The sequence below is a fragment of the Lontra canadensis genome, unplaced genomic scaffold (assembly GCF_010015895.1).
Source record: "Lontra canadensis isolate GAN:19392208 unplaced genomic scaffold, GSC_riverotter_1.0 scaffold2, whole genome shotgun sequence".
In the NCBI taxonomy this organism is placed as follows: Eukaryota; Metazoa; Chordata; class Mammalia; order Carnivora; family Mustelidae; genus Lontra; species Lontra canadensis.
In genome coordinates, this window is record NW_022630996.1 from 57,626,215 (window position 1) to 57,639,351 (window position 13,137).

Below are 13,137 nucleotides of genomic sequence, written 5' to 3' on the forward strand. Positions count from 1 at the left end.
AATTTCTCTCCCCATTGTCTTCGATAAGACAATTTAATATTAGACAAGATAACTCTTAGGCATATACAGTATATGTAACGTTGTGAGTTGTTCAAATAACAAAATCCTGTATGAGGAAGCTTTATCTTCAACCTAGTCCAACGTGGTTTTTTGTTTGTTGTTGTTGGTTTTTCTTTTTAAGAATTTATTTGTCAGAGAGAGAGAGAGAGTGCGCGCGCACACAAGCGAGGGAAGAGGCAGGCAGAGGGAGAAACAGACTCCCTGACCAGCAAGGAGCCTGACCTGGGACTCAGTCCCAGGACCTTGGGATCATGACCTGAGCCAAAGTCAGACGCTTAACTGACTGAGCCACCCAGGCGTCCCCCCACAGGGCTTTTTTCAAGAAGTATTTATTTTAAAAGGGCAAGCCTCCCTTTCTGGACTGAGGGGACAGTATAGCGTAATAAGACCCTAGGGGAGATCTCGGTGGCAGTAATGGGTCTATGTGGTTGGGGAAGAGGCACACAGGGCACTGCTGTGTTGTATTATTTATCTAACCCTATGTAAGAAATTACCCCCAAATTCAGCACCTTAAAACAACAAACTGCTGATCTCACAGGGGTTCGGAGTTTCGGGAACCCAGGCGTGGTTTAGCAGGTCTGGCTCAAGGTCTCTCATGAGGCTGCAGCCAAGCTGCCGGCTGGGATTGCAGTCATCTCAAGGCTCAGCTGGGGCTGAAGGATCTGCTTCCAAGCTCACCCACATGGCTGCTGGCAGGGGCCCTCAGTTCCTCCTTAGCTGGTAGCCAAAGCTCCTTGCCATGTGGGCCTCTCCCCGCAGACTTCCTGAGTATCCTCAGAGCAGAGCTTCTTCCATAGCAAGTGATCCACGAGAGTACACGCCCAAGACAGAAGCCTTTTCACAACCTGATCTTGGAAGTGACAGCCATCACCGCCACACTCCATTCGTAAGTTCAGCCCACACTTCAAGGGGGAGGAAAATGAAGCTCTACCTCTCTGAGGGGAGTATCAAAGAATTTGTGGATATATTTAAAAAACCACCATGTTATGATATAAGTTACCTATATCTAGTTTATTCTTTGGTCTCCGGCAAAGGTCAGCACATTTTTTTCTGTAAAGGACCAGATAGTAAAATATTATTTTAGGCATTGTGGGCCAGACTGTCTCTATTGCAAAACAGCCATAGTTTATACATGACTGAGTGTGGCTTTGTTCAAGTCAGATTTTATTTACAAAAAAAAGGCATGGGGCAGATTTGGCCACAAGCAGGAGTTGGTTGACCCCTGGTCTACAGCTATAGTTATTGGAAGTCTAGTATACTAAATGATTTTGTTTCCTTGCCATCGGAATTCCATTTCAAAAGAAATTCGTCCATAAGACATAGCTGTCTGATCTGCAGCTTGAAATTTAACAGCGAAATAATAGGAAGACACAAAGGCAAATATGAGAGGTTTAGGTGGAGAAAAACTTCAGGACATGGGATTCCAACTGTCCTCTGGGAAAACGGAAGAATTGGATTATAAAGGAAAAGAGCTGATTTAGTACCACATGGGACAAGACAGTGTCTTCATTCCATTTAATCAATGAAGCGGAGATGAGACAAGAATTCTGAGAGGAGACGTCTTCTAGAAAACCAGAACTGGGGTGCTAGATGATAGCATTCCAGGTATGACTCAAGATGTGAATTAAAGGACCCATCTTCACATACACACACACACAGACTTGTGAGTCCCACAGATGGGGTCGAAGGGAGGAGCTGCTGGGAACATGTAGGAATTATGGCACTTCAGTGTTGGAAGGGGTGGGGGCAAACAGTTAATTTTGCACTATTCACAAACTTCAAGTGATTAGTTTTAGCTAACACAAGGCTAAGCATCTACGTTCGTAGGATCTATTTTCCCCCTCCATGTTCTTTAGGTTTTTGTTTTGTTTTGGTTTTAGTTCCTTAGGTTTAATTTTGCAACTACTAACTTGTTCCTCAGGACTGTTTAAGCTTATATGACCGAGTCAAGTCTACACGGAGCTGAGAATTCCACTTTTCCTTCACAGTCACCTGCAATAATGAACTTCTAACCTAAGGTAGTTTCCTGCCTAAATTATGTATCATCCTCAAGAAGGTGGTTGAGAAAACTGAGGATTGCTGGGGGTAGGGAGGTATGGAGAGGGTGGTTGGGTTATGGACATTGGGGAGGGTATGTGCTATGGTGAGTGCTGTGAAGTGTGTAAACCTGGCGATTCACAGACCTGTACCCCTGGGGTTAATAATACATTATATGTTAATTAAAAAAAAAAAAAAGGTGGTTGATAAATCTCACCATTAAAAAAAATTACATTTTACTTTTTTTTTCAGCCCAAAGCAAAGCCATGTTATTTTTAAGTTAATCTTAAAGGTAAAATCTTAACAACCTCTTTGATGAGATGTGCTTCAGAAAGGAACACTCTGCTAGTAAATTATTTCTCAAAGAGGTTTGTTTTTGCTCTCAGGCGGTGGCCTGAGACCAAAATGGGGCCTATTATGACCCTATTTGGATGGCTGGGCAGAACATCAACACTCCTTTGTTCTGTTAAGGTTTTCTCCCTCTTATCCCAATCTAAAGCTAAATGAAGAGTAAAAAATTAAAAATTTTGCCACAGTTTCCTTTGCAGGGAATACCCCACACTTCCTTTGAGGTGATGTCACTGAATTTAAACAAATTATTTCTATAAATAATTCCTGGGTATAAAATAAAGATTTGGGGACAGTGTTTTCTCTCTTTAAGGTGCTTATAGCTGGGAGATCAGTACAAAGACTCAGAGCTTTAGTCATCCAGCTTCTTACCTTGTGATGGAAAGTATGCAAATGACCTGTCGAGAAGACATCAGGCTGTGGAAATCCGATCCAGTCAGAGTCCCTCCAGTGCCAGAGATGCAGGTCAGGAATTCAGTGAGCACTGGATACCGTCGCCATCAACATGATCTGAGTCCCTCTCTGTCAAGGTAAGATGCTAACAACCCAGTCTTTCCAAAGACATATGTGAACTAGTCCAGTTTTACTAATAACTTTATTTAAATAAGACACAGGAACTTCTATACCGAAAAAATACAAAACAAAAGCCACACATTTCCTTGTGTAAAGCCATATTGTATGGTAACTCCAATACTGTTCAGCGCAGTGGCTAGAATTAAACAGTACAACTATATACAAAATTTAAACAATTTCTGACAAATTTCTACAGCTGGATGTAGGATACATTTGAGCTCAACAACTTCTGGGAAGTTTACGTGGCAAAGCATACGCTTTAACACATTTGGTTCAAAACTTTAATATATGCTAAGAACAAATGTACAACACAATTAATATTTAGTTTCTCATGAGAAAATAAAAGCACATGTCACTATAAATATCGTACATCAGATTTCATCACCAAAAAACCGTTCAGTCCATCTTTCAGAAATTGATATTGATACACTATTGCATCATATTTGGACAAAAGCAGAGCGTAAGATCAACACATTATGTAATGCTAAACCAGATATCAGAAGTTAATGGAGCTCATATTTATCTTACAGAACTAATAATTTTCTCCCTTTAACCATAATCTACAAAATATAGTATTTTCATCAAGGCCTGAGATTATTAGGGTTAAAGGTGTCTGCTGCTGAAGAGATTGTTTTAAAAGGTTCCCCTGTGAAAATGGCAAAAGTAAACTGAGTCCTTTTCCATGACAGTCTCCTACAATATAACACTGACTAATTTAAAGGAGCCAGAATGCACCTTCAGGAGAGAATATTACTGCAAACTTTGGTGGAAAGAAGATAATTGGGATCATGACAAAATAATACACAGAATACATACACACGCAAACATATACATATACATATACATATATATATATATTTCTTAAAAAAAAATCAATGGTGTTGCTTTCTTCTCTATCACCTCTTCCTTCTTCAACCTCCTTAGAAAATAAAACAAAGAAACCCCGAGGAATGACTGAAGGGAACTGAAACGTTCCTGTGACTGTAAGCACCTCATTCCCCTAATTCTTAAGAAAACAGTGCCGTATACCGTAGGTACAGATGAAACAACTCTATGCTTTACTGAACTAAAAGCAACGGAATAAAAATACAAAAACTTCCCTTTGCTTTTGGAGACTCTCTTTGTGCTGCAGAAAACAAAGTCTGAGAGTTGGGCTCTTCCACTGACCAACTGGGCTTATCTCGGGCTCTCATCACACAACTTCGTTGAGAATTCAGGTCAAGTCTGCAAGTTCAAGGCGATTTACTTGGGTTTTTGCTTTACTTTGCACATCTGAAATACTAACAGAACCATCCACGATACTGTGAGGAGAGGCTTGAAGAGACAGCTGCAAACTACTGCTTTTCTAAGTCACCAAACAACCAGCTTTCTGTGCTGCACTGCTTCTGAGACCCACACATTCTCTCTCCACATGAATGCAACTCATGCACCTCAACTGCTGGAGGAAAACAATAACCAAAAGTGTGACATTTGTAAACCCTCAAGTTAAAGAACTTCCGAGAGAGAAACTGAACATTCATATGCCTTTAGCTAAAACAACAACACTTTGTGACTTTGATGACCAATATAAACAAAAAATCTCACCCATCCCTTGTGAGAGTTCACTTTTTTTGCAGTTAAACCTAGACTTTCTTGTTAAATTCCAACACACACAATTGGAATGTTTATGTACAGCCTGGTACCGGAGACACTTCATTTGCAACATTGTAACAGTCAGGAACTGAGCAACACCTGTATTTGTTTAAAAAGAAGAAGAAGAAGAAGCCACATGTACACATGTTGAAACAGTGAATTCAACAGTTGTGTTTTACTTGTAACCGCATGACAAAAGTGATGTCAGACACCACAGATTTGCTGGTTCTCCTCACGTTCACCCATGTCCAGGATTATTGTTCTCCTAGGGTTGAATGCACTTCTTATTCTAAGAATGTGGAATGTAATGAGGAAAGGGAAATGCATAAAATAAGGAAAGGCAAAAGAGTGATGTTCCCTCTTTAGCTTTTTAGCTGTGAAATATTTAATATCCCAATATGATATACATTCCAAGTTACCTGAGTTTAGACTTCAACTGAAGTACCTGAAGCTAGGCCATAGGGTGGGCACTGTGCAACTGTTGTGGCCATTTATTTATTTATTTTTTTGCATTGTATGTATTATAGAAGTTAGAAACAAACACCTGGATCAATTGTAAACATAATCCTGAAGTACAGTATTTTCCATAGGACAAAACACAGCAAGACATTTTCTATTTAGACAGGCAACTTTTTGATATAGAGCTTATTTATACTGAAGAATTGGGAACAAAACACAGGACACAGTACTAATCTGTCAAACATACTATGAAATGCATAGTCTCCACTTAAAACGCTGAATGACACACACATTTTGCAAGCAGTCCTGCTTTCCACAAAAACTGCTGAATCGGAGTTCCGTCCCTGCCAAGATCAGTGTTAAGATACTTGATGATGCTGATAAGTATTCTGTTGGTGGTGGTGGCGTTCTGAAAGTTTGTCACTCCATGCAGATAAGCTGTCTGAGGTCTAATTCCTAATCCATGAAGGTAGGGTAGAGGCCAGCTCCCCCTCGGTTTTAGATGATCACGTAGTTCTGAGCAGAGAGGTGCTCCTCGCCCTGCAGGTCCTGCAGGAGCTGCTGCTGCTGAGATGGCTGTTGGACGGAGGCCTCCATGGTGCCCACTGAGCTGGTGTCGTCGGAAAGAGACGTAAATGAAACCCGGGAGGAGAGCTGCTCGACGGTCAGAGTGGCCAGGGCTGAGCTCTGGCCTGAGTTAGGAGAGTTCTTGAGCATCAGGTCGGAGGCAGGTAAAAGAGGGCCTAGAAGTTTTACAGGACAGAAAGCTGATCCGGTTGGGATGAAATTAACCTTGTTTTTGTCAGGACATGAAAAGAGAGGGGCTGAGATAGGCTGACGAGACCTAAAACCGTAAAAGAAAATGACATTTACAATCACTAAAAGCTTCCAAGCTTTCTGAACGAGCTGGAGTTCTCTACGACAGCTACAATGTGAATGGCGGGGAATGAGTTAAGTGTACACAGAGGGGTAAACATCTTCCATAGCACAAGTCAGCTGGCAGACTACAGATGTACACAGCACCAAGTGATATTTGAGACAAAAGGAATTCAAAAGGACTGGGCAATTTTTTTCCCGAGATCACTAGTTTGCTTTCAATCATTTAGGAAGATGGAAAAACCTCCTACATTATAGTTGAAGATTATGCCAGGTTAGAATGACCATTTCTGCTAAGGAAAAGTATAATGGGAGAGGGATTACCTAATCATATACTTGGTTTTAAGCATTTTCTCCTTTTTCTGCAACACTATACATACTTCTACTAACAAATCAGGGAAAAAAAAAAAGAGTTTCAGGAATTTCACAAAGAGCCAGTCAGCCCAACAGAGCAGGGTCCTCAAGACTTTCCTCCCCTCCCATTCCCAGGAACTAAGCCATCAACTCCTGCAAGACCGGTCTCTGTCCCCTTCCAGGTTGCAAGAGTACAGCGGCCTCCCCCAGGCACCTGTACTGGGACAAAGGGATGAGTGAGTCCAACAGCCACACAGTCTCACACAGTCTTTTTTTTTTTTTTCCCTGAGCTACTCTGCCAAGTATTTACAGCATGAACCTCTTTTCCTTTAATTCTAATTTATGAAATTTCAAAAAGAAAAAAAATCTGTGGATGAGACATCTACATTAAATGAATACACATGCTAGATGTGTCTACAGGGAGACAAGTTAGTTTCCTTCTGGCTTGTGGGATCCTGTCATAAGGCCAGCCATCTTAGATACTAACTTTGCCGCTGAACACCTTCTTGTTAGCCATCCAAATTAGTAGAGCTTTGGAAAGGATAATTCGTAGTGATTAAAAAATAGATCTTTTAGGTTGTAGGGATAAGTTTCCAAGCTTTTTTGTATTAGCTTATGTATTTCCAACACATAGACTCCAATTCTCCACTAAGATCCCTTCTGCCTATTCAATTCTCTTTTCATAATTTGGTTTTAAAACGCATTATCAGCTGGATGGAGTAGTTGATTCATCTGTAATCAACTGGTCTCAGTAAAAAGCTTTACAGCTTTGCAGATCCCAGCTGATAGAAAAGACATTACTTACGCCAGTTCCTCAAAGACCTTCACTCGCTCACATCCCTCTGGGGGCTCCCGTTTGAACATGTAGCTGTTGTTTGGTTTGGGAGATGAAGCGTACTTGGGTAACGGTGAGCTACTCCCACTGTCTGTAAATTTAAAGCAGTTATATTAACTAGTGATTGAAAGCTCTTTTAAATTAAGTTTGATTTCCAAACAAGCAGCCTTTTGCCCAGTTTATCCACTATGGCCCCTCTGCTTCCACCACAGAACTTCCTCTATTGCACAGCTATTACTAACAACCTCATGTAGTACATTTCTTAGAAATATAAGCTTCGATGCAACAGTAATCTGCCATACCACGGAACATAAAAGGGCATTATTTTGGTCCAGAAACTGCATTTTGAATAAAGTAGAGCTATAATCTGAAAAATAAATACAGCGGTATGTATTTCAAAATGTAAATGAATGGGGTAATATGTATAAATCATGCAAGAGAATTATAAGAGATTATAATACAGGGTCCTCTGTTTTCTCACTGTCCAACCGATTTAATTAAAAATTTTAGCATGTGGAATAATCTTCATTACAAACGTTCCTAGCAGAAACATTATTTTTATTAAACACCACGAATAAACGTATGCAGGGAAAAAACAGGTTTACAACACATAATGTCTTTTTCCCTTAGCCCACTATGAAAACAGAATTTGCTCAGAATTTCTCTTTTAAAGGTCTTATATAAAAGACTTTTTCCAGCAGTTTGTATTTTTGCAACTAGAAGTATAAGAAATCTAAAAGCATCGCTACCTAATATGTTTTCTTCACATTTTTGACCAAAAAAAGAAAATGGTCTATTCATGAAAGGCCATAAAACCTATATGTAATTTCTCCCTTTCCTACCTGGCAAAGGATTTTGGAAATTCAAATCCACCAAAATGTGTCATTATCTTTGTAAGATGCCAAGTTGTAAAGTCAGTAACATACCTGTATAAATATAATAGTCCCATTTAAACAAATTCTGACTTAATGCAAACCAATCCCCACTGCTAAAATATTAAGCACACATTCTATTGAGATGTATGATTTTTACGTATATTTCTGAAAGATGGCATTGGCACCATAATTATGTTTATCACAATTTTGATGAGTTGCTTTAGTTTAGGCTACAGAACACAGCGTAATATTCAGAATCTGAATAATAGCGATGTTTTTATCATCATTAATGAACTATAATACATGCTTAGAAAGTAGACTCTTGAGGCACACTTAGTGTATTTGGTAAATGATTCAAAGAGCATCTATGTTAGTCTTGGGAATGGAGATGCGTGCTTAGGTTTAAATATGGCAATAACTCTGGGAAATCACTATCTACAAAAGGCCACACCACTATGAAACCTAAAAAACCACAGTTTCTCTGTCACTACTGTTACAGATGTTCCTATAGACCTTTGGAAGGAACTGGGTCTTAGAATTAAGTTTGGTTTTTTCACGTGCCATTCAGATTTAAGGATTTTCTTAAATTTTTTAACATTCATCTTACATTACTTAAACAAATGAGAGGCAGCAGGAAGAATATAATTTTCTCTCGTAGGTGGATGCACAACATCACTAACCTGGCTAGAGTCTGAGTTTGCTGCTCTCTACTTGAGTGAGGCCAGATGGAGAAGACTGGTCCACAGTCAAAAAGTGGTGAGAACAAGGCCTTGAGCTCGGTGTCATAAAGCCTGACCCCACTTTCCCGTCCAAGCAGCAACAAGGCCCATAGAGGCAATGCAAGGCAAAGGAGAGAAGACGTGTGATGCCTCTGTGGAGCTTCCTGTTGGTGACAGCAGAACCTGGGAAAGGCACAACTGGCCTGAAGCCGTGGGCTCGACAGCTATGACAAGCCTTTTTGGGCTTTGGGCGGGAGTGTGACCGTGTCAGTGGTCAAGGACTCTCCCCATCAGCATGTCAGAAAAGTCATCTTGGCCACAACTGCAGTTTCCTGGGCTCTACTTCTGTACTACATCACCAAGCTGACTGCAGGATTTCTCTCCTGACTTCAGTAATGGCTTTAAGGGACTCTCCCAGAACTGACAGCTAGATGTGAGTTGGACAGTCTACAAAACTGTCTTCTAATTAACATCTACAATAAATCAAATAGTGTTTCTTCCTAAATTTTTTCTAATTTCAGAGGCTTATATTTTAAAAATTTTACCCATTTAAACATTCTTGTTCTTTTTTGGGGGGTGAGGGGCTGTTTAATATTAAATAATAAATATACCGCTATCTTAGAAAGATAATATTCAGTACTATTATATCTCTTTGCCTCTTCAATGAAAAAAGTTGGGTTTTCAAAAGAGACTCTTAATGTCACAAAACAAACTGAGGGTGGCCGGGGGGAGGGTATAGAGAGAGGGAGGTGGGGTCATGGACATTGGGGAGGGTATGTGCTATGGTGAGTGCTGTGAAGTATGTAAACCTGGCGATTCACAGACGTGTACCCCTGGGGCTAATAATATAGGTTTATAAAAAAATTTAAAAATTAAAAAAAAAAGTTGGGTTTTATTGTTGAGAATATATATATCTAACATTTATTTGAATGTTTGGTGGTCTGGAAAGACAAAGCTTGGAAAAAAATTGAAACCAACAGATTTGTTCAATCTGGAGTTTTTTCCTCAGGTAAGTATGCAATCTGGTAGAGGGCAAAGAGGAAGAGAGAATGGAGACACTGTGTCTGTGGTTTCAGCTCTGTCACTAGTTGTATAACTTTGAACACAAATGCCTTTCTGAGCTTCTAGAAAACTAAAGGAATTACCACTCCTAACTAAAATCCTGTGGCATTTTTAAGGGTCCTAACAAGGTATTTTTTCATTTACAAAGTGGCATGATTTAAAACCACCTCACTCATAGCGGTACCTGGGTGGTACAGTCAGTTAAGCGTCCGACTCTTGGTTTCAGCTCAGGTTGCCATCTCAGGGTTGTGATATCGAGCCCTGCATTGGGCTCCATGCTCAAAACAGAGTCTGCTGAAGACTCTCCCTGTCCCTCCCCCATACTCTCCCTCTCTAAAGTAAATAATAAGTAAATAAATAAATAAAAACAACTCGCATGAACAACTATTCTATCCATTTCAGACTTGGAGTCTTTAACAGATTCATTTAAAACTCTGTGTTGAATTTAATGAAGAGTTCAGTAACAGAACATAAATGTGAGGTAAGCATGTCTGCTCAGGAACTTCAAGATGAAAAGTCTCACAGTAATCTTAATTCAATCCCTCTTGTTCACAAGCATGATAAATGTTCACATTCTGTTATCTCTTAGTAGGAAATAACTAGACATTTAGTTCACATTAAATGTTACTTTATATTCTTACATCATAGCCAATGTCAATTAATAAAATGAAATGTAACAAATATGATTCTGTCTGTATTTATAATAGTTTTATCTATCTCTTTAAAGAATCACCCAACTCTGAAAATCAGGAGTATGGAAATATTTTATTGGCTATTATAATAGATAATACTTATACATGTGTACCATATTTACCATTAAAATACAAGTAGCTTATCAAATATTTTTAAACTCATGATAAGGAGTTAAAACTTGAAAAAATTAGAGATGTTTTAGACAATGGAATTCCACATAGAAACAGTATTTTTTTTAACTACATGTACTTTTAAAGTTTTCTGAATTTCTCCTTATCTATGGCCTTCATTATTTCTGGTATATTAAATATGGTCCACAATATCAGCATAAAAAATCATATTATTCAGTCAAGTCATTCTGCAGGTAGGTATGTAAAATCTTTGCTATGGTTCTATTCTAGCCCGAAGTCTTTAGATGTCTCTTACTATCAGATCACTTTATCAAATTAAGCGAAATTAGTACTAAAACAAGCTATGCAATTATAGAGCAGCAGTTCTTAACTCTGGTTTCACATTAGACTCATTAGGAGAGGTTTCAAAAATACCAATAAATATCACTGTCCAGACCTCATCCCTAAGATATTCTGATTTAATTAGTCTGGGGTTCCTCCCCAGCATGTGCTTCCCCCCTCCACTTTTTTTGGTAAAACCCCCATGCTTTTAACAGAGCCAAATTTGAAAGCCAATCATGAAAAGGTCAAAACACTGGTTTGGAATCAGGCTGCCTTGCCTGACTTCTACCAGGCCTGACACCATGAATAGGAAAAGTCTGATCCCTTTTTTGATCTACAAAATGGAACTACTGATACGTAGCTATGAAAAACATGTATAAAAGAATCAAGATGATGCCTGAAACATAGTGAACTCTCAATAAATATGACTTTAACAGTAGAAAGCACATGTTGTTCCCAGTTTGCAAATTTAAAATGGTGAACCATCCAGAAATTAAGCACCTATTCTACTTTTTCTCAGCAGAAGAGAGGAACAAGAAAGTCATTTTTAAAAGATCCACGCATTCTACTTCTATTCAGGTGTATAAAGGTAAGATCCGGTGTCTGGTAGGGAGGCAGGGTAACACGTGGAGTACCAGATTCCCCCGTTGAGACTGCCTAGCCTAGATTCTGCCAGTTCATAATGTCATCCTCTATTACCCTGAAATTCAAATCAGTGTCTAAAGCGGACTCTAGATTCTTCTACAAAGATCTAACCAGGAGAATGTCCTTCTTATTCTATCTTCACAGTGGAGTAAGAGCCTGGTAAGTGAGAGTAGAGTTCCACCAAAACTATACTCAATGACAGATGAGAAGCATAATGAAAAGGTAGCCAATAGAGTTAGATTAGAAGTATGACTGACTAAAAATAGGACCTAAGTAATTAGCACTCTAGTATTAAAATTACTTCTTTTGCTTCAGGAAATGAAATTATCAGCTGTAGTGTGGTTTGACAGCCTAATGTAATCAGGAGAGAACACAAAACTATATAGCATTCCTTGGCAACAAATTCTGGAACCTGTTGTTATTGCCAATTGTACTGAAAATGCGTTCAGTTAACTCCAAGACCAAATTGGAAACAAGTAAGGAGAAGATTTGGCTTTTACAAGTAGTCTCTAAGGTGTCTCTAAAATTTCAAAGTCAACCTTTAAGAGAAGGTTACAGGATTTTAATAAAACAAGACATTAGCTGTAGCTAGTATCTCCCTTAGACCAGCATTCAATAAAGGAGGTAAGGTCCTTACATTTTTGAACTCTGCTTCAAGTAAGATTGTGTTTTGAATACTGGGCTTAACTTACATTCCAAATGTTTGGTTCCATTAATCAAATATTTGTCATACGGGGGGAGGTGTTTTAATCACTTACTGTTCCCTAAGTATTTACTGAATTAACAATTTGTAAATTAAGCACACAAATCACAGCTGCTCCTTTATTTTTGTGTACTCACAGTAAGTGCAAACTTTCTTCCACAAACAATCCTGATATGCAGAACAGGGCTTATTATTATTACCTTGAAATGGGACCTAGAGTTGTTGATATGCTAACTGGTCACACTGAATTTGCCTATCTGACATGGCAGTTAAAAATGAAAGCAAAATACTTTATTGAACATAGTCCTCAAACCAATTTATAGACTAAAATCCTGCCTCTTTTAAATATAAATCACAATAGTTACACTGAAAATAAACTTCAGATTATACAGAATATTTTATAGCTTTAGATGTAATTAAGATTCTTTAAAAAATCTTTAAAAAAAAAAGAAAAAAGGGCACCTGGGTGGCTCATTTGGTTAAGCAACTGCCTTCAGCTCAGGTCATGATCCTGGAGTCCTGGGATTGAGTCCCCATCGGGCTCCCAGCTCGGTGGGGAGTCTGTTTCTCCCTCTGACCTCTCCCCTCTCAAATAAAAAAATAAAAAATCTTTAAAAAAATAAAAGTAATTGAGATGCTTAGGAAAATCATTCTGATACAATCTTGGTTTTTATACTCTTGAGCTTTTTTTTTTTTTTTTAAATATTTTATTTATTGATTTGACAGAGAGAGATCACAAGTAGACAGAGAGGCAGGCAGAGAGAGAGAGAGAGAGGGAAGCAGGCTCCCCGCTGAGCAGAGAGCCCGATGCGGT

The 13,137-nt window shown here is 38.9% G+C and overlaps 1 protein-coding gene across 1 annotated transcript in view; it reads right to left on the reverse strand.

Moving 5' to 3' along the window:
- Nucleotides 1-3,021: 3,021 nt before the first annotated feature.
- The window catches only part of GLCCI1 (glucocorticoid induced 1), a 103,301-nt gene continuing 93,185 nt past the window's right edge, over nucleotides 3,022-13,137 (reverse strand). The window contains exons 7-8 of the mRNA XM_032874326.1: nucleotides 7,145-7,265; nucleotides 3,022-5,953 (exon numbers count right to left, since the gene is read on the reverse strand). Coding sequence (XP_032730217.1) covers nucleotides 5,608-5,953; nucleotides 7,145-7,265 — 467 coding nt within the window. The 3' untranslated portion in view covers nucleotides 3,022-5,607. The remainder of the gene's footprint in view (nucleotides 5,954-7,144; nucleotides 7,266-13,137) is intronic.